This window comes from Hevea brasiliensis, chromosome 9 (genome assembly GCF_030052815.1).
Source record: "Hevea brasiliensis isolate MT/VB/25A 57/8 chromosome 9, ASM3005281v1, whole genome shotgun sequence".
NCBI classification, from domain to species: Eukaryota; Viridiplantae; Streptophyta; class Magnoliopsida; order Malpighiales; family Euphorbiaceae; genus Hevea; species Hevea brasiliensis.
Window position 1 is genome coordinate 986,717 of NC_079501.1, and position 21,563 is coordinate 1,008,279.

The window sequence follows — 21,563 nt, forward strand, 5'->3', positions numbered from 1 at the left end:
TTTATTATTGAAATAAGAAAATAATTATTTTTTAAGATAATTAAATAATTTTAAAAATATAAATAAAATAATAAAATAATTATTATTGTTAATAGAAAAATTTATAATTAATTTTAAGTTTTCAGATATAAATAAATATTTTACATTTTATGTTGTTAATAAAAAATATTTTAACAAAATTAAAATACGTTAATTCAAATGTTACAATTATAAATAAAAAATAAAAACATTAATAACATTAATTTTCAAGTTAAATGAAAAAGGATAATATGATAAAAATAAAAAATAAAACCAAATCAGCTATCATGAGAAACAGCTCTAAGGGCCTGTTTGGATTAACTGTTGAATACAATCGATAATATGTTAGTGATAAATTCTTTATTAGTGATGATAGCTGATGATAGCTGTTTTATATTAAGTGTTTGGTAAAATTATATTTAGCTGTTGTTGTTAATATGTGAAATGACTAATAAGGGTATATATCATATAATTTATTTTATTATTTAAATAAATAAAAAATTATAAATTTATTACATTATATTATTTATTTTATTATTAAATTAAATATATAATTATTAAATTAATATATTATATTATTTAAATAAATATATAATTATTAATCTTTTATATTATATCATTTTATTTTATTATTGAAATAATAAAATAATTATTTTTTAAGATAATTAAATTATTTTTAAAATATAGATAAAATAATAAAATAATAATTATTATTAATATAAAAATTTATAATTAATTTTAAGTTTTTGGATATAAATAAATATTTTATATTTTATGTTGTTAATAAAAAATATTTTAACAAAGTTGAAATACATTAATTAAAATATTAAAATTACAAATAAAAAAATAAAAATATTAATAATATTAATTTTCAAGTTAAATAAAAAAGGATAATATGGTCAAAATAAAAAATAAAACCAGATTAGCTATCAGCTGATGAGAAACAGCTCTAAAAATAGAGCTGATACAAACTGCAGCTAATGGGTATCATATCAGTTGCCTATCAGCTATCAGCTCTATTTTTTTAAACTTGTAAACCAAACACCCTCTAAGAGGGTGTTTGGTTTACTTGTTGGGTGCAGCTGATAGCTGATAGACACCTAAACAGATAAATTGTAGTGTTTGTTAAGTTTAAAAAAATAGAGCTGATAGCTGATAGGCAGCTGATATGATATCCATCAGCTGCAATTTGTATCAGCTCTATTTTTAGAGTGTTTCTCATCAGCTGATAGCTGATCTGGTTTTATTTTTTATTTTGACTATATTATCCTTTTTTTATTTAACTTGAAAATTAATATTATTAATATTTTTATTTTTTTATTTATAATTTTAATATTTTAATTAATGTATTTCAACTTTGTTAAAATATTTTTTATTAATAACATAAAATATAAAATATTTATTTATATCCAAAAACTTAAAATTAATTATAAATTTTTCTATTAACAATAATAATTATTTTATTATTTTATCTATATTTTTAAAATTATTTAATTATCTTAAAAATTAATTATTTTCTTATTTCAATAATAAAATAAATGATATAATATAAAAGATTAATAATTATATATTTAATTTAATAATAAAATAAATAATATAATGTAATAAATTTATAATTTTATATTTATTTAAATAATAAAATAAATTATATGATATATACCCTTATTAGTCATTTCACATATTAACAAAGAATAAATAAATATAATTTTACCAAACACTTAATATAAAAGACTATCATCACTATCATTTATCGCCTATCACTAACAAGAATAAATTTATCGCTAACACTATCAATTGTATTCAACAGTTAATCCAAACAGGCCCTAAAAATAGAGCTGATATAAACTGCAGCTGATGAGTATCATGTCAGTTGCTCATCAGCTATCAGCTCTATTTTTTTAAGCTCGCCAAACACTATAATTTACCTGTTTGGGTGTCCATCAGCTATCAGCTGCACCCAACAAGTAAACAAAATACTCCCTAAGAATGTAAAGTGCCGTGCTTGCTCATTTTAATTTTGCTTATACAGTAAATTAAAATGAAGATGTTCACACGTGTGAGCCATAGCTGTTAGATGACATTACATTTTTCCCTCTCAGGAGTAATGTGCAATTTAATTAATTAGAACAGTTTAATTAGAACAGTAATTTTATTAGAACAGTAATTTAATTCGGGATAATCTGAGGAGTAATGTGCAAATTTTATTATGAAAAATAAAATAATTTTATGTAAACTTATTTATAAATTTTTTGTAAAATAATTATTTTCTGTAAAGTAATAACAAAACAAAATTCTTCATGTAAAAAAATATATAATATTTTTTAAAAAGTTAATAAATAATATTTAATAAACTTAAACTTGTTGTTATAATTTTTTAACAAAATTTATCATTTATAATTCATTTTTTAAATTTTTTTAAAAAATATTATATGTGTTTTTTTATTTAAAGATACTTTTTTTTATTAAGTTAATAAAATTTTTGTAATTAATAAATTTATGAAAAAAAAATATTTTACAAAAATCTAAGAAGATAAGTGATAAATATATGAAAAATTATCTGATTTTCATAATAAAATAATTATACTTTGTATAAAACTAAGTAATAATAAAATATTCACAAACTTATTATTCCTTTCAATAAGTTTCTATTTTTATATAAATTTTAAAAAATAATTAATATAGTTAAAATAATACTCTCTCCTCCCCGTTTCCATTTCAAATGTTCTAACATTTGAAAATTTTTGCTGATTGAATAACCTAATTTTTTATTAAAAAATTTTAATAATTAGTTAAAATATCATTATATTTATTAGGATGAAGAAAAATATAAAAAATTTAAAAAGTGACAAAACATAAATAAATGTATTAGGAATAACAATAAATAAAAGTAAAATTTAAAAAAAGTTAATATTTCCTTGATTTTTTAAAATAGCAAATAAAATGAGATAAAAAAATAAAACATCAATTAAAATGAAATAAAAGATTAAAGAATTTTTTTTAATAAGTGCAATATTACATTTATTGTAACACCCCTAATTTTTAAATTTATTATTTTGGGTAAATATTGATATTTTATTTTATTTAAAATTTTAGAAAATTATTCGAAATTTTTCGGATTTTAGAAATCGGGTTCGATTTTTCAAAAATATAAACTTTGATGATTTTTAAAAATTAATTTAAAGACCATGTGGCAAAACTAAAAATATATTTGGAGTCTATAAATTTTTCTGAGTTTTCTAGAATTTTTTTGAAATTTTTGGATTTTGTTTTCGGTCCCAAGGTAGAGTAAAAATTCAAAATTTTGTATCCTGAATCGAACCGGCCGAATCGAACGAGATCGGATCGGACCGGTCGAATCGAATCAGTCTTTCTTCTTCCTTTTTCTTCCTCTCTCGCGTGCGTTCTCCTTCTTCTCTCTCTCTCTCTCCCGTTTTCTCTCTCCTCTCACACCAGCCCGCCGGTCAGTCGTCTCCCCCGCCACCCCAGTCGCCCAAACTCGCCGGCCGCCGCCTGGAGCGCCGGCAATCGTCGCACGAAGAGACGCGACGCAACGCACAAGCGCGCCTCGTCGTCTTCCCGGTCGAAATCCGGTCGATCCGGCCACCAATCGGGCCGGGTCTTGTGTCTAAACCCATCTACTCGTCGAAAGCTTTCCATAGACACCAAGAACACCGAAATCCATTGAGCGGTTTGTCTAATTTTTGCCTAGGAATTTTTAGCCCATTTTGACTTTTGGGCTAGATTTCTCGCAAACCGTGAACCCCACGAGAAAACCGAGAGTACCAAAACGCTCCACTCATCGAAAGCTTCGCGGCAATATAAATTTCGAAATTTTCTGACACCGTTTTTCGATGGGTCCCACGAAACTTCGCAGTGTTTTTCCGAGCATTTAACGAGCTTAGAAAATTTCATAAAATTTATGTACTAACCCCCGTGTTGTGGGCTTCATGTAGGTATTTTCAATTCATAGGAATTCGACAATTGTCCGAATCTGTGAATTTCAGCTAGGTGAAGAAAAAAGGAATGACACAATATATTCGAAAAAAAAAAAAGAAGAATCTCCGCTATAGAAGTACTCCAGCAGCAGCAAAGCCTGGCGCGAGGGGCAGATATGAAAACAAAGGCTAGATTTACTTGTCTCTTCCCTGTCTAATTCTTACCTTTTAGTGAGTCAATTCCGGCCAGTACTTGCTCTCTTTCTCCGGTCTTACTAATGTGTAAAGATTTGAGATTCCAGGGCAACATTCTATTATTTTAATAAGCAACCTGAGTAGCAGACTCTGATAGACGTAAACATAGAGAGTATCGCCTTATTTTATGCACTTAGTTTCTCGATTTACAAAATTAAGACAAGCCACCTTCCCAAATCCCAACAATAATGTACCCACCAAAAAAAAAAAAAAATTCAGAGCTATTTTCTTTTAAGTCTGGTAATCACAGTGACAATAAGTTAGTGCATAATCTGGACCACTAATGCAAATCCCATCAATCAACAATTCAAATTGTATAATCATATCAACCAGCATAGGGATATTATATTATATTATATTATATTATATTATATTTTTTCCCCAATAAAGTGAATCAAGTCCCATTCAATCAACTACCAAGATAATGTAGAAGCTAGTAAAAGGAAAAAAATAAAATCTAACATTTAATCATTTTTGGTGACTAAGGGTTCCATGTGTACAGGAGTAGCATAACAACAATCAGATGGAAAGGCATAAATCTCATGAGACTCACTCGTCTTTCATTGCAAGTTCATGTTTCTTCTTTTGTCCAACTTCCAAAAGCAACGTCAATAGAGCCTCGCACACTTGAGAAGCATCTGCTTCAGAAGGGTCGTCATTTAATGAGGAATAGACCATCCAAGCATGGTCCAATTTGCGTTTAGGGCGCACTACAATGGATCCAGGGACTTCTGCGTCACGACATGTGACAAGCCCATCACTCTTCTCGCCATACCTAATTTGCAACAGCTGAGCACATGCAGCCATTGCAGCACCAAGGGGAATCACCACAGGAACTTTCGCTGGTTCACCCACCAATGGTAACTCTGCATGAGCAACATGAGATAGCGTGGCTAGAACTGCAGGGCTAGTCCCAGCTTCTGTGTGGAATGATACAACAGGAAGTTCTCTGGGCAAATGATGTTTCATCAAGAATTTCTTCCTCCTCTCATAAGTCAAGTCCTCTAAAGCTTGTAGATCACCCTTCAGTATTGCAAATAAAACTAAAAATTAGCAGGGGGAAAAAATACTCAACAATCTAATAACTCCATGGAGACAATAAAACAATTTTCCAATAAAACAAATAATTCAATCCTTGCAAGGAAAATTATTTCAGAAAACAAAAATCATCACCACATTGATCAAAAGCACATCCTAACCATTAGGGCTCCATCATTCATATAGTCTCTCATATTTTGAATATTCATTGTTAAACCATAAGATATCATTTTGTCTCTGTCACTTCTTCCATTCTGGTCCCCCTTGCTCAAGAAACCACTTTAGCCCTTTAGCAGGGCAATAACTGGTTAACTACGCAGATTGATCAGCAATTACTGCAGTTGGTATAACAAGATCTCCATAAAAGCATTCATTCATTTATATTTCTGCAATCCTGTCTTGAAACCATTCTATCTAAACAAGGCATTCTACTTAAGTACACAGTTTGCTTTCTGTGCAGTCAATTAAGCACATTAATGATTAACCATATCCGAGGTATTGTTTATTAAGTTACTATTTACAATTTCATGTGCCATGTAAAAAAAAAGGCATAACTATTACGGAGGATTGACTATTGTAATTCATGCTTCTTAACAAAGTTTATTCACAAACACGAGTTTCTTGTTCTTTTGAGGAAGGTGTGACGCCAAAAAGATATTACCCCAGAACTACCATAAAAAATCATAAAATGATCTTGTAGGTCTTCATTACATATCCTGGTTGTTAGAACCGGACTGGACTGGTTTAACCAGGAACTGGACCAACAGCCGGCTTGGTTCAAACATAAACCCATGTTTTTCTCTTTTTGAAACAGGGATTGACCCAGTTGAACGGGACAACCCAGCAAGATTTGAACCAGGCAATCCAGTTATTCAATTAAAAAAATCAGCAAGGAGGCACTCCCGAGATTTGAACCTACGACCAAAGATATGCAACCTGGGACCATTTAACAGGTGAACTGAATTTGCAATTATCTTACCATTATAAATATATATAAAATCTAATATGTTAATTTATTTCTTTTATTAATTTAAATTATATTTTACTAATATAAAATAATTAATAATTACTAACCTATAACAATTGCAAAGAAAAATAAAAAAAGTTTAACTTCACACACTTGCTACTTAATAAGTAATAGTGTCAATAATTATTTTACTAATATATTAACTTGAATTATTGAATTTTTTCTATTTTATTATTTCTTATAAAATAAAAAGTATATAAAATTTTTATTTATTATTTTATATAATTTTAATATATTAATATTTATTTTTTGTTGATATGAATAATTTTTTTTATTATAAAAATTTTAATTTTAAAAATTTCTTTACTATAAATAATTGAATATTATTATTTAAAATTTTAATTAAATATTTAAATTATTTTAAAAAAATATTTGCATATTAAAATTTAACTAAGTTTATTTTAATAATTAGTTATAAAATATATAAAAATATTAATCATAATAGGCATTATTATTAATTTTATAATATTTATTTCACAATATACCGGTTAAACTTCAATTCGACCCTAATTGAACTTTGAACCATTAACCTTTTGCCTTCACTGGTTCAATGACTAAACTAAGTTTGAAAACCTTGCTATATATAAAAGAGATCATGAATCTCTTAACCGGAACTTCTCAAACAGGATTCACACAAAGAAAACACAAATCCCTGAGTTTTTTTTGGGTAAAAAAAATGAATGAATAGAACTCAGGCATACCTTAATCACTTTACAGATTATAATCTCCATAAGCTTGCGCACATTAACATAATCACCAAGTTGTCCTTCACGTAAAATATCTGAAGCTATTGGGCTACCACCATAAGGACTTTGTGCTAATGCCAACCCAGCTACCTTATCTTTTAAATCAGACCAATACAATGATAAAGCAGCAGCGGCATCTATTCCTCCTTTACTATGTCCAAGAAGCATGACACGTTTATTTGAACCCCAATAGATTTCCTCAATGTACTCTTTTATCTCTCTGGCATTTTTCTCAACTGAAGCCTGTTTAGTGATTTTAGAAGCTCAGTAAAGGATTGGAACATGATTATACAAGGGCGGAATTGGCAAAAGAAACAAGGGTACCTCACTGTGAATCTTGGCAATGTGACAGGCTAGTCCCATCTTAGAGAATCTCACTTTTGTATTAACAAAATAAAGTGGTCCATGATTACTGAAAAGACCTGCAAAATAAATGATTACATACATCATTTGAGTTTCAGAAAATAAATAGAAAAGCAAAAACTGTATAGTCGAGTAAATCAGAACTGCAAACCCATTAAGTTTAGTTGGCTCTGTCATTTAAATTTAGTTACAAAAACCAACAAGCAGCCTCCTGAAGAAGATAATAATATAGCCGACTGATTACACAATCATACACACTGTAAACTAAAATTTCTTTCCAACAATGATGGAGAAACTGTTATATTGCCACAAAATTAGTTTCAGACATCCTCATTGCCTTTTGTCACTCCAAACCAATGGTTTTTGTCAACGCAATATTCAAGATCTCTAAATATGGTGACCTAACAGATTACTAAAACCTGTTAACAGACTAATACTGATATTATTTTGTATGATTCACAAGAAATTTTGCTGAAAAGAGTACATTTTCTCAGTGATGCATGAAACTAAATACAGGGCATCTCATATGCAGTATCCAGGATGCAACAATGATGATCTAATGCCTGAAATATTGGCAGAAAATGAACAAAAACTTTCACATTGTCAGCCTGGCATTCAAAATTTCATATCTCAATTGCTACCTGGAACCAACAAGTAAACCACTGAATTTGACAACTTGTGCAAACCATGCCTGACAAAAGGAAAAACATGTGAATGATTAACTGAGAAAAAAAAAAAACATAATAGCATATTGAAGATTAAAATATGCTCATTTACCTGATGTTATCAAGAATTTCCATGAACCTTTCAGTGCCATCTTCAACTGCAGGCATCCATAAAGCACGTTGCATCCATCCTATATCATCAGCAGATCCACGAACAGTCCTCCGTGCTCTCTCAATAAGCCTGAAAGCAATCATCACAACTTGAAAAGACAAGTAAAGAAAACTACTCTGAGTGATCAACAAATTAGCAAGCAACAAGGGTAAAGATTCAGAGGAACTCACAATGTTGTTCCCCTACCCTTAACAAACCATCAAGACTAGGGGTGTAATTAAGCCGAGTTGAGTCAATACAATGCCAAACTCAAACTCGACTCAGTTCTAAAACTTGAAGCTTGAAACTTGACTCAGTCGAGCTTTATTTTTTGGAGCTCGAACTTGACACAATAGGATCCTTACAATACTCGAGATCAACTCAGCTCAACTCAATCTATATAACTAGAAGTCTAGAATCCCAAAAGACAAACTCAAATAAGCTCAATTGAGCTCAAGTTAGAGATGATTAACATTTCTTTCAATTATACATCAATATATAGGAGTAAAATTGTAATTTTATACAAGCTCGATTAGCCTTGCAAGCCATTTGAGTTGAGCACTATGGCACTTGAACTTGACTCGCCAAGCTTCTTGAGCTCTTAATCAAATTGATTTTGAGCATTTTCCAAGACAAATCCAAGTAGCTCATAAGTATTTGACTCATTTACACTCCTAATCAAGGTAAGGATAGAAAGTTATTGCTCCACATTTTTCTATCTAAAAGTGGGTTCCCACATATGAATTTATGTCCATTATACTATGATTTAAAATATAAAACAAAAATAAATTAAAAAAGAAAAAAAGAAAAGAGTGCCCAATCAGCCAAGCATAGTCCCAAGCATGCCTGCTTCTCTCTCCCCTCTCCCTTCTTCCCAAAATTAACGTAAAAGCCATTTCAACTGTTATTTATTGGTCACATAAGTATATTGGATAGATAAGTATTTTCCCAAAATAGGAGAAAAACCAATATGGTTCGAGTCCAAAATTTATTGTCCTGCAATGTTGATTCTTGATATGCTAAAACTGAATAGACATCAGCTGATATAGTAACTATTGGCCAAAATTTAAAACCATCAGGAAACCAAAAACCTCACCATTTCAGACCAAAATTTTCACTTCTTTCCTTTTCTACCTGCTAAGTTCAAACCAAGGGTCCGTCTCCAACCCCTTCCCACCCCTAGAACCCAACATTTCCCCATAATGAAACTCACTCATTATGATGACTTAACAGTACCAAAAATATAGTAATAGCACAACTTAGTATCTAACACAATTAACATCCCATTTTTTGAAATTTATGTATCATATGATACATCTTCAATTAGTAGCAATGAAGAGAATAATACCCTTGAAAAATAGAAATTCCATTTTGGCCACTATGGTTTGATGATACAATTGCACTCGTATGTTGGGATGGGCTTTCCAAAGAGGTTCTTGTTATTCCATCACGGATAGGAGGGGGAGCAGTGGCAGATGTAGATGTAGATGGTTCTGAAAACGTTGAATGGCTTTGACTTGAAGATGGGAAATCATCATCCAGATATTCCTCAGTTTGTCCAGAAGAAAATGTCACCAATTCCTGTGCATGAGTAATTGAATTCCCAGAATCTCTAGAAGAATATTCCACTGTACCAGTTCAAAATAATTCTAATCAAGTGATGCAAAATTCAGTACTAACAAAAAATGATGAGCATAAAATAAAGATAAAGCAAATAAATGCTTTCTTGGAAGGCTGCAATTACTGCTATGGATTATTGTATTACATAATTGCATATATATATATATATATATATATATATATATATATATATGAAGTAACATCATATTTCATGTAATAATAGAATTGAAAGTAAACAATATAGAAGCTAAAGCTTATAAAATATTTTCATGTTAACAACAGAAGTATCCAAGCAAGTAATAACAAGCTTACAAGAATAATCAGAGAAACAGCGAGTTAGCAATGAAGTTGTTTGAGCAAGGTAAGATGCAGCTTCACTGAGAACTGGTACTCCAGTAAATAGTTGAGGAATGAACATATCATTTCCCAGATCGTCATTCTGTGCCTGAAAAAAGAACAGCTGTTAGAGAAAATGTGAACCTTTCCAGATAATTAATTGACGAAAACTGTCCTTATATGGGTTAACTAAATTTAAAATTGCATCTACTGATGCTATTATAGAAGCTATCAACCATTTTTAGCATAAGTATTCATGCTGTCATGCATAATTTAACCCCGTCTTTACCAATTGATAAACTATCAAATAAACAAGTATATAGGTCCAATGAATTCTATTTCAACAAAAACCATAAGCCCCTACCTATACAATTCAGACTGCCTATTGGACCAACAACAGCAGAATCGAAAAACAAGTAAATACTAACCATCAATGAGGTGTTTGATTCTCTACTTGTTCTAGGACTTCCGGCTTCCCCCATCGAGACCTTCTTTAAAACATAGGCAAAAGCAACACAAATTAGTTTTTCAACGGATATGCCCAAATATCACAAAGTTTCTCTTCATTTTACGGAAAGCAAGAAACTGGGATCCTTCAATGCTGCCTTTAGTTCTTTATAACCGAACAATTCTAAAATTGGCCCTCTAGCTACGGTCCATCATACCAACGTTACATAATCATATCCAAATGCATATACTATATACATAAGCAATTCCAGGACATAGAACGCAAGGAATGATTGTAAGATCAAATAAAACAACTGAATTACAAATCAATGAATGATCTTACAAAATTATACAAATTGAGAAAGAAGAAGGCCTGAATTAGAAAGTTGGATTAGTTACTTACCAGGAGAATGGGCAAATTTAGAATTGTGAATCAGATAATTCGCAATTGAATTGAAGTTCGAATTAGGGTTTCAAAATATTCATTTCTTCAGAAATCAGAGACGGAGAGAATCAGAAATCTTGAGGGCTAAGGATTAGCGGTGAAATAGAATAGAAGAATTTATTTTTTAAATGCATAATCTAGAGATTCTCTACAATAATTCTGCTTTCGTGCAATGTTTCCCCTCTGTTTTTTTTTTTCTTTTTTTTTTTTAAATTTTTTTCCTGGTCAATTTTGTAAATAGAAGGAGAGGAAAAAAATGTAAAAATATAAAAATTTTTATTTTTAAATAATATTTAATATTTTTTAAATTTAGTGTTATCAAAAAAATAATTTTAGAAACTATAATTAATATTTTTTTGAATTTTTTTTACTTAAGTATGGTATATTAAATAAAAATACATATTATATTAACAATTAATTCGGTTATAACACTGCTTTCTAAATTTAGTTTAGTTTCAATTATCAAAATTTATATGTATAATTCATAAAATAAAAACAATGAAAAAAAATTATGATTAAAGGTCAAATTATAGTAATTATCTAGTAATTAATGTAGTAGAATGGATCTTGCAACTAATAATCCTCAGCCAAAACAGTTTAACCTTTATTTGGAATAATTTTACAAAAAATTAATTTAATTATTTTTTATAATTCTTATAAAATTTAATTATTTTTAATTTAAAAAATATTTTTAAAGAAATATAAATTAAATATGATTATGTGAGAATTTATTTAAATTATTTTTTTATAAATAATTTATTCCAAACAAAAGCTAAAGTTTCAGTTTGATAGAAATTTTTATTTCCATTTCTTTTAAATTACTAATTTCAAATGCAGCATGATAATTCAAGCAGAAAACACTTAATGAAAACAAGAAAAAAAGAAGTATTGAAGTAGCTGCTGTAGGATGCGATCACAAGTTACGAAGAAGTATGCCTTCAAAAGTAATGCCGGGCCCAAACGCTAAGGCAAGTCCCCATTCTTCCCCGCCCTTTCTCTTCAATTCTTCCCTCATGTATTCCATAACATAGAATATAGTGTTGCTGCTAACATTTCCGTAGTCCATTAGAGCCCTCCTGCTGCACTCTAGCTTCCCGCTGTTTAGCTTCAGAGTGCTCTCGAGCCGGTTAAGTATTGCAGGTCCACCAGGATGAACGGCCCAGAACAAATCATTGAACTCATCAGTTAATCCAGCCTTTGACATGAGCTTCTTGCAGAATTCCTCTATGTTATCTTCTATCTTCTGAGGAAGGTCCCTTCCAAGCTTGAAATTTATACCCTCTTCAGAAAGGCGTCCATCGATGACATTTTGCGTACCTGGCAAGAATTGCTGAACTGCATAGTTGAGCTCCAAGAAAGGAGACTCCTTGTTTATTACAGGGTTGGCTCCAATGATTACAGCTGCAGCTCCATCGCCAAAAAGGGCAGCTCCTACAAGGTCATAAGGGCGTGCCTTGTTTGGGGGGCGAAAACCAAGAATAGTAGTTTCAGAAGTGGCTAATAAAACACGACTTCCTGGATTATTTTCAGCTATGTCCTTGGCAACTCGGAGGCCAGTCACCCCACCATAACAGCCTAGAAAGTATAGCATTACTCGACTAACATCACTCTTTAAGCCAAGCTGACTGGCAAGATAAAGGTCGCCACCTGGTAGGCGTATCTCACTGGAAGAGACATACACAATATGGGTGATATCTTCTGCTGGCCTTCCCCACTCCTTGATGCAAGCAAGGCTTGCTTCCTTTGCCATCTCAACAACTGCCGGATTCGCTATTTCAAGCCTTTGTTTGATCGTTGGCAACCCCTCGGTTGCAAGTTCAGGGTATTTGTCCAGAATCTCCTTCGACATGACTGTGTATCTTCTCTTCACAGTAGTAGTTTTACCTAGCAAAAGACAGAGAAATACATCCATGGTGACTGTAGCTGCAGCAAGTAACAAAGGTACAAGTATTTTCTTGGACAACAGTTTTATCAAGATAAGAATTCTTTTCTCCTTTTCAATAGAATTGTGTCTTAAGCCCTTTTGACTGTATAATTACAAAGCTATCTCAGGTTTGCCTTTTTGAAGTGTTAAATTTTAGTTATATCCTTTATGAACCCAACAAATGAAATTAAGCTATATAGTTTTAATAGAAGTAAAATTCACTTACAAAGCCGCTCCAATTTCTCCTTGATGGACACATCTTCGCATTTGGTGTCACGTATATAGCCCTCGACTAGGCAATCCTGGGGAATAAGTTGCTTAGGAAAGGCCTTGCCTAATGCAAGAATCGTTGCCTTCCCTGTGGTAGGAATGCGCCTAGTGAGAATAGGATAGTGCCCTAAAGCACCATTGTTGTCAGTTTTTGACATCTTCAAGAGTAATAGCTAGAAGATAATTCGGTAGGAAGATGACTTAATGGAGGAATTATTAGAAAGTAGGGGAATATAAATGAGAACTTGGCTTGTTCTTGGAGAGAAGTTGGTGTTGAGAAAGACTAGCATGAAAAATAAAATAATGAACACTTCATTGGGGTTTGGTAATTTTTTGGGTTCTTATGGTTGGAAGCATGAGTGTTTTAATGGGTTGCAATCTTTTCCTGCTTGTCTTTTTCTGTTTATCCCCTTATAATAACCATTTTATAACATGAACTCAACCCAATTCCAACTTACCTTCCTTTATTCTGCATAAAACTTGAGGAAGATAAGCATATTGTGGGGGATCGTGACACTCCTAAGGATCGAGTTTATTTGGTAACCGTTGCCTAGAGCTTTCCCCAATCCCATAGTGAAAACAATGGCAAAGCACAATTACTGGAAGTATTAATACAACGGACAAGATATATAGAAATTGCGAAGCACTAAATCAAATGAAGTTTACTCCAAGTATAGAAATAGTTTCGATTACAATACAAGGCCCATCCATGATAGCATATGCGAAATGTTCCTAATTTGGAAGTCTCCATAGTCCTGCAAGGGCATTGTTGAGTTTTTATTTTCTTTTTGAGTTGAAGATATGCTCTTCAGATTCCAGCAATCCACATTTAATAAATAGTTAAATACTTTATTATTTATTCATAAATCTCAAGAAAATCAACAAAATTATACATGCCTAATTTACAAAAGTAATTATTTTAAATGTCATTTATGAAAAATTCTTAATTAAACTTAATTAATTGTTAACTCAATACATAATATACTAGTGAAGTTTATATATAAAAGATGTGAAATTCATATGTTACTGTATTAAATCTATAATGAATAGATAATTTATTATTATTATTATTATTATTATTATACATGTATTAATTAAATAAATCATGTAAAAATAATTTGATTTGTGGTTGTTTTTTTTTTTATTTTTTATCAGTAGATATAATTAATCGTATTGGAAAGGGTCCATTAGATAGAGAGAATGCATGTAAATTCTAAACTATGACCCAAATTCTAAACTTATTCTAAACAAGAAACACATAAAGTCCAAACCAAATTAAAGTCTGATTTAATCCAAACTAGCTTTCAAATAGTGGGCTAAAGCTCAAAAACAAACCCTAGGCACATGGGTTCTTCAACCCAGTTGCACTTGACCCGAGAATCCACAAAAATGAAAACCTCCATCGTTGACCAGCCTTTCCACCTCGAAGCCAGTCAAGGAACTCAAATTAGCTCCAGAGAAAGAATCCTTGAGCAAGCCGATGCCCATGCAAGTTCTGAACGCAAGCCCATGCTCAGAAGATCTTCTCCTGTTAAACGCAACCCAAGGTTTTCAGATAGTCCAAAACAGAGTTGAAAATCGAACTTTCCAGTGGTGTAGAAAACTGATTAGAACAGAGAACAAGATAGTGACGGTGTTCTTCAACATCTCTTTCGCTTTTTCTCATCATACACCACTAGAAAAGTAACCAGTAAGTTTAAAATAAGCATAGACCAAACACCAAGAAGAAACTATAACAGGTCGAATATAAAAGTCCACTCAAAATAAATCCGTGAATCATTTGATCCAAAAAAAATGCCATAAAAATTATTTACACTCCCTACTCAGCGAGTGGAGAGTCAAACCCACACCAAGATAGAGAGGCTGAGCTCCAGAGAGATGTGTGAGTATTAAACATTAATGCAATTCTTTTTCCCTTACACGTACCAGTACTTTCTTTATCAATCGCAAACGCAAAAGCAAAAGCAAAAGCAAAAACAAAAACCACTTTAGCCCACCATTATCTATGCACTAAACTATTGGCAAAACAGTAATTAAAACAAATAATTAATCCTAACTACTTCCCATTCTGTTTATTCATGGAATTTTCAGACCAAGCCATATTTTCATATTATTTCAATGACCCTTCGAAAATCAAAATACTGAGAGTTGCATCCATTTCTGTTATACCCACGTCTCCAGCAGCTATTTAACATTGGAAAATATAGATATTAGTGGCCGCGTTTTTGGATTACAAATTTTTATTTGTGCTGCAGCATTTTCAGACAGCGAAGCAAGTCGCCTTTCAGGTATCCCGCTTGACTTCTTACATCTAATCGAGCCTAATTTTATAGTGAACTCGCTAATACATTGAATAACAAATAAATCATAAAATAACACTTTATTAAAATAAACAGTCATATTTTATTAGAAAAAACTGTTTTTAATGCATGAAAATAATTGAATTTTATTACTTTAATTATAATAATTATATTTTTTTAATACATGTAAAAGAAAAAGTAACCTGAAATTAAAAAAAAAAAAATAATAATCTACGAGTACTAGACTTGGGACAGATGATTCCTCTTCGGAAAATTATGGTCTTCTCTGCCTGGCACTCACCTCAAAAAGTGAGCTTTCTACGTGCTACCATCTTTTTCAGAGCCAAGGGATCGACCACTCTGGTTCATTACTGGTCCGTGCTCGGATCCTTTTATTAATTGAAGAAACAAACCCTCCAGACAACCTCTATTCAAAACAAGAAAAACCCCGCTAAAAGGACCCGCCACAATGTCAGGCTTCTCTTTCTCATCCTCCTCATCTTCCTTCTCATCATCCGCTTCCCCTTTCGGATCCCCTTTGGAGAGCCCTAGGCCCTCATCTTCTTCTTTCTCCGCCCCATTATCGATTTCCTTCAACACTTCGTCAAATTCTAACGCTCCTCCCGTCTCTTCATTTGGTTTTGGATTCTCTGCCTTTTCATCCTGCCCTGCTTGTTCTGTTTCCAACAGTTTTGGGACTGTTTCTTCTGCTGCGAGTTCTGCCTCTCCCTCGTTTGGGACTGTTTCTTCTGTCGCGAGTTCTGCTTCTCCTCTGTTTGGGAATGTTTCTTATCCGTCAAGTACTGCCTTGCCTCCATTCCGTACAGCGGGACCGGTGGCAGCCAGTACCAGCTCGTCTTTGTCTGGGGGAATTACTTCTTCACCATTGTTTGGAACAAGCGCTTCATCCTTAGTTGGATCAACTTCATTAGGAGCAAGTTACCTGTTTGGCATTGCTTCGTCTGTAGAAAGTTCTCCTTCGCCCCTGTTTGGCACTACTTCGTCTGCTGCGAGTTCTCCTTCACCTCTGGTTGGCAATTCATCGGCGGCGAGCTCTGCCCCATCTTTGTTCGGAAAAAGTTCGTCTGCGGCCAGTTCTGGGCCATCCCTGTTTGGTATATCGTCATCCTCTGCAAGTTCATTTTCATTCCTGTTTGGGACGGCTTCATCCACTGCAAATTCTGGGTCGTCCCTTTTTGGGTCATCTGGCGCTTCAACTGCCACTACTACATCTAACTTGTTTATCTCGTCTACATTAGCTTCAACCACTACATTGTCATCTAATTTGTTCTTTTCAACTTCCTCTTCAAATTCAAACTCTGCTTTGCCTTTCTCTACCGATTCATCAGGATTTTCCTCCCCCAAAAGCAGTACAAGTTTAACACTAACTACTACTGCATCTACAGCAGCTCCTTCTTTGACACAATCTTCATCAGCTAGCTCTTTAGGCTTCTCTTTGGGGACATCATCTTCTGCATCTTCAGCAAGCGCTTCTAGCTTTTCATTTGGGACACCGTCTTCTGCATCTTCGCAATCTTCCTTCAGCTTTAGCAATGCAACTTCTTCATCTGCCTCTGCTGTCTCCACCACCCATGCTGCAGAACCATCATTACCATCGCCATTGTTTTCTACAGTCACAACCACAAATGCTTGTACTCCCGCTGCTGGTGCTCCAGTGGCTTCTTCTTCTGCTGCAGCTTCAACGCTTACTTTACCTGCACCTGGTGTGAGTTTTTTTTCTTCAACTTCAGCTAGTACAGCTGCTTCTTCTGGGACTACAAGTTCCTTTATTGGTTTTGGTGTGGTCACTACAGCTGCTTCATCGGGGACATCAGTGCCCGCTCCAACATCACAAACTCAATCAACTACTGCTGCACCCTTATTCAGTGAGTGTGTTAAGATCTTCTTCCAGCTTGAGATATTCTATCCTTTTAAGATAATTTTTGTATGCCTGAAATGATGTGTATATGATTTTTGCTTGCTTATGATTAGATATGTGGATTTCTAATAAATTACTAAAAGAAGCAGATGTTGGTCTTTTTTTTTTTTTTTGGTTATAACAATTGGAGTTACATGTAACTAAGTTTAATTCTTGATTGCTGTGCCTTTAGAAAGCTAGCAGAATCTTAGTGTTTATTTCATTATATGTGACAACTAGTGGGTAGATTAAAGAAAAATTCCAGTTCAATATGTTTGTCTAGTTGAGTTGAAGTTCCCTCTCATTTGATGCTTTTTAGGATGCCTTCTTTCCTCAGGTGAAAGTTGTTTGGGTTCTTCTTCTGTGCTACTAAGGGTTCATTTAGGGGATGTTGACTATGGAGATGAGAGTGACAGTGAGCCGGTAAAGGATGACTTAGTGAATCAATCAATACGCCCAGATGTTGTGGAAGGGGAAAAGGAGGTAGAGCAGCCGGTCAAGGAGGACTTAGTGAATGGATCAATATGCTCAGATGCTGTGGAAGGGGAAAAGGAGGTAGAGGATCAAGATGATGGGACAGAGGTTGAGCTTAAAATGACATGTCTACCGGAGGATAGAGCATCCAAAGTATCATTTGCTACAAGTTCTATTCCAACAGTAGGCTCTTCTGCTGCTTTTATGCCAATGGCATCTCCTTTGTTTATGACCAAGGCAGACCTTACTACTGTGGACAGTGTCGGGGAAGTTATACTAAATCAGGAGTTTGGAGAGGCTTGCTCTCTCTTGTGTAGCGTTGCCTGCCCACCAAGCGAAGCAGTAGTCAGTATGGTTAGGGACCAAGTTTTAACTTCTATTCATGATGATGTGGATAGATATGTCCATTCACCTCGGAATCGCACAATTATCAAATCTATATTGAGCAAGTATGGTGATATTACTAAAGGAAGCATTTTGAAGTCTATGGCTGCTAAGTTAACAATTCTAGAACTAGTAGCTGATACTGTAAGTAGACTGTGCAAGAATACCATGGAAACGCTTAGTTCACATGAATTACGACTAATTGAGTCACAAACTGCAGATGCTGTTGCTGTTGGTTTCAATGTGGAATGGTTGCAACAAAGAGTTGATGAAGTCACAGCAGCTTCCAAATATCATGCCATTCAGTCAGAGTTGGATGAATTGGGCCAACAAATACAATCTGCAAAGAAATATCTGATGGAGATGGAGCAGAGGCATATAGCTTTATCAAATGAAGTTGATGCAATCAAAACTGGAACGGAAGGAAAGAGCATTGGCTACTCTGCTCTAGGCGAAGGGCTGTTGTTTTGAGACTTATGAATAACAGATATTTTGTTTAGTGTTATCTTCTTCTTCTTCCTTTTTTTTTTTTTTTTTGTTTCTCTCCCTCCCTACTTCTCATGCCTCATATATTTGGTTTGTTGTCATCTCCTGACATTGTGTATAAGTTTGCTGTTTAATGAAATTAAGTCTTGTTTTCATTCTTCTCATTCTCCTTTGGTGTTGATTTTCTTCTCTTTTGGGATGGTAGTAGCACTGTTTCTATCTATCTTTCAAATGAAGAAGGAAATTGACGAAACAAATTTAATTTGTTGAAGCATGTGTAAAATTTTCTTGATATGGCATCAATCTTCTGCTTCAAACACAGAAAATGGATAGACTTAGCATATTAAGTTACCTTGCAGCAACAGCTAACGATAGCTTGCCTACTGTACATCCTTTGGGTTCAGAGAATTTGAAGAAACTGCTACCGAAGCTGTGTTTTTGTTGTGGGATCTAGGGGTTCCTACTCCTACTGACTTTTGGGCAAAACTTAAGGTCAATATTAAATTTCTAGGCCTGCAGGAACCAACTTAGCCGTCTTTATTCACCTTCCATGTACTGGTAAACCTTGAGAAAATGCATTAAGTTGACATTTGACACATGTCTGATCCGATTGGTTCTTTCCACCAGTCAACAACTTTTCTCTTGAAATTCTTGAGAATCCTAATTTATGTTTGGCCTAAGGGACTTGAGGGTCCACTGGAAAAAGCTTCTGACTCTGAGCCACGGAATAAAGTAGAAGTGTAGTTATATTGGCTTTCTTATCAAAGATTTTGCTTTTCAAGTGTTATTTGATTACAGGGACTCGGGGAGTCTTGATGCGAGGTTAATTATGCATCAATTTGCTTGCGAGCAAAAAGACAGCATATTTGGTTAAATTAGCTAGTTTGTTTCGTTTTGGTATACCATGATGCAGGCTTGGTGCTGATGAAGGGATTAACATCCTTGTGATTATAAATCACACAAATGTGCTTTTGGTGAAATTGCTAACATAAAATTATGGCTTGATGCATGTATGCGTCGAATATAATGTCTGTTAATTATCCTGCATATAGAAGGGTTCTAGGATATGGGTTTTGAGCAATGCTGGACATTCTCCATATGGATATTGTAAATTATCATTCATATTGATTAATGTCATCTGGATCTTCTGAATTTTGATTAATAGTGATGTGTGTTGCTTGCACTCAAGACGGATGAAAACAAAAATGTGTTTCCTATATTCAATGTAGTTTATTTTTCTTTATGCCCTTTGGCACTCGTTTATATGAGGTTCTTGCCCAGTAAAATGGTACTGAACTCTTCTTTTGTCCCTTATGTTCTAATGCAACAAAAGCACGAATTTGTTTTGGCGCTGTTAGTTTTGCGGGCTCAATATTGTGTTATTACTAGCATCTAATCAATTGACCCAGATAAAAATATAGTTAAAATAAAAAAAAAATGTTGAATAATAGCTTTCTACATCACATGGAGCAAAGTGATAGCACCTCCATTGCAAGTTTTCTTTATTAAAAATCTTACAGTTTCCTTTTTTCTCTCTTTTTACCGGTATATCTTCAACATTATGGGCAATTCTCAAGTGTTTTAAATATTTGAGATTTAGTTATTTATTTATTGTGGTTGCTTCTTGTTTGGATCTCAAGGAATATAGATCAAGTTCAGGATTTAAGTTCTTACTTTTCACACAAACCATTCTGCAGGTGTCCCTACTACTTCTGTAGCTGCAATATCTCAGTTCAGGTGTTACTACTGCTGTATCTGCTACACCAAAATTACCATATGAGATTACAGGGAAGACAGCTGAGGAGGTACTTTATGGATATATTTCTGACTTTTTTTTTGTCCATCTATTCTTAGGTCATATTATCATACTAAGTGTATTGTATGATCAGCAAACTAACCATACACGTGTTAGATATAAGTGTATAATATATATGTCAGGACCCAAAATTTTAAACCGTGATCAGCGCATAATTTAAGTATTCTTAAATTATACAAGCCTTATCAGAGCATCTTGAATGAATATATTGTCACTTACTAATCCTAAAAAAATAGACAAAATCCAAATAAACAAAATGCTGAATAAATATTCCATAAGTAAACTGCGGAGTCTCTACATATTTCAAATAAAAATTTAAACTGTTCAATAAACTAAACTAATTATTAGCCCGAGAAAACATAAATTCGGGTATACCATGAGAACAAATCAAAGATTGTCCCTCTCCAAAAAATGGACTGAATATTTGGATCAGCTGCAGAATTCTACTGATCTGAAACAGATAGCAAACAGAGAAAACGTGATTTGAGCTAAATGCTCAGTGAATGATAATTTCACAATAAATTTTCTATTCAATAAAATCATGCTCATGCTATCAAAATCATTAATAAAATAATTTCATAATATATATATATAAAAGAAATTCATTCAATAAAAATTTTATGGAACAGTGCACTAGGGTGATGATACCCCACATCATCAAAGGCCAGATGGTATGCGCGCTACCAGATATTAGATACCTTCCTCTTCCTTCACAGATATCAATGCATATGATACTAATGCAAACCATAAACTGCAATGATGCATGACTCGACAATGCAATCTAATACCGTGATAGTCCACGGTGAGGCGGATAATGCGAATCAGAGCACGCAGTACCAATTCAAAACAGAAAATCAATTTGTACAGATCAATCAAAATCAATAAAAAATTTCAGATAGCAAATAATAACTGATAGTGCAATTCCAATAGTTTATTTCAATAATT

General features: G+C 33.0%; 3 protein-coding genes across 4 annotated transcripts; 1 reads left to right on the plus strand and 2 right to left on the minus strand.

Moving 5' to 3' along the window:
- Positions 1-4,645: 4,645 nt before the first annotated feature.
- Positions 4,646-11,205, minus strand: LOC110666931 (uncharacterized). Of its 2 annotated transcripts, none has more exons than XM_021827612.2 (9): positions 11,005-11,205; positions 10,583-10,642; positions 10,131-10,263; positions 9,547-9,826; positions 8,160-8,288; positions 8,024-8,073; positions 7,344-7,441; positions 6,975-7,262; positions 4,646-5,231 (listed from the first exon to the last, which is right to left on the minus strand). In XM_021827612.2, the coding sequence occupies exons 2-9, from the start codon at positions 10,634-10,636 to the stop codon at positions 4,758-4,760; spliced, it is 1,506 nt and encodes a 501-aa protein (XP_021683304.2). In that variant the 5' UTR covers positions 10,637-10,642; positions 11,005-11,205; the 3' UTR covers positions 4,646-4,757. The 2 variants fall into 2 exon arrangements, with proteins under 2 accessions (XP_021683304.2, XP_021683305.2); XM_021827613.2 differs by having other exon boundaries at positions 10,583-10,645; positions 11,005-11,179.
- A 625-nt stretch (positions 11,206-11,830) lies between these two features.
- LOC110666993 (type III polyketide synthase A-like) lies at positions 11,831-13,456 on the minus strand. Its single transcript, XM_021827676.2, has 2 exons — positions 13,197-13,456; positions 11,831-12,930 (listed from the first exon to the last, which is right to left on the minus strand). The coding sequence occupies exons 1-2, from the start codon at positions 13,396-13,398 to the stop codon at positions 11,960-11,962; spliced, it is 1,173 nt and encodes a 390-aa protein (XP_021683368.2). The 5' UTR covers positions 13,399-13,456; the 3' UTR covers positions 11,831-11,959.
- A 2,553-nt stretch (positions 13,457-16,009) lies between these two features.
- Positions 16,010-18,957, plus strand: LOC110666932 (nuclear pore complex protein NUP62). Its single transcript, XM_021827615.2, has 2 exons — positions 16,010-17,426; positions 17,796-18,957. Exons 1-2 carry the CDS (start codon positions 16,010-16,012, stop codon positions 18,785-18,787), a joined length of 2,409 nt encoding a protein of 802 aa, XP_021683307.2. The 3' UTR covers positions 18,788-18,957.
- Positions 18,958-21,563: the final 2,606 nt, after the last annotated feature.

Bases quoted from the DNA above. Each gene is read 5' to 3' on its own strand.
- LOC110666931 (XM_021827612.2), bottom strand. From the start codon at position 10,636: ATGGGGGAAGCCGGAAGTCCTAGAACAAGTAGAGAATCAAACACCTCA. The intron at 7,442-8,023 runs GTAGCAATTGAG...TTTATTTTGCAG, and splicing joins GGTTTACTTGTTGGTTCCAG to GTCTTTTCAGTAATCATGGA. The intron at 7,263-7,343 runs GTACCCTTGTTT...ATCACTAAACAG, and splicing joins TTGCCAAGATTCACAGTGAG to GCTTCAGTTGAGAAAAATGC.
- LOC110666993 (XM_021827676.2), bottom strand. From the start codon at position 13,398: ATGTCAAAAACTGACAACAATGGTGCTTTAGGGCACTATCCTATTCTC. The intron at 12,931-13,196 runs GTAAGTGAATTT...GTCTTTTGCTAG, and splicing joins GGAGAAATTGGAGCGGCTTT to GTAAAACTACTACTGTGAAG.
- LOC110666932 (XM_021827615.2), top strand. From the start codon at position 16,010: ATGTCAGGCTTCTCTTTCTCATCCTCCTCATCTTCCTTCTCATCATCC. The intron at 17,427-17,795 runs GTGAGTGTGTTA...TTCTTTCCTCAG, and splicing joins TACTGCTGCACCCTTATTCA to GTGAAAGTTGTTTGGGTTCT.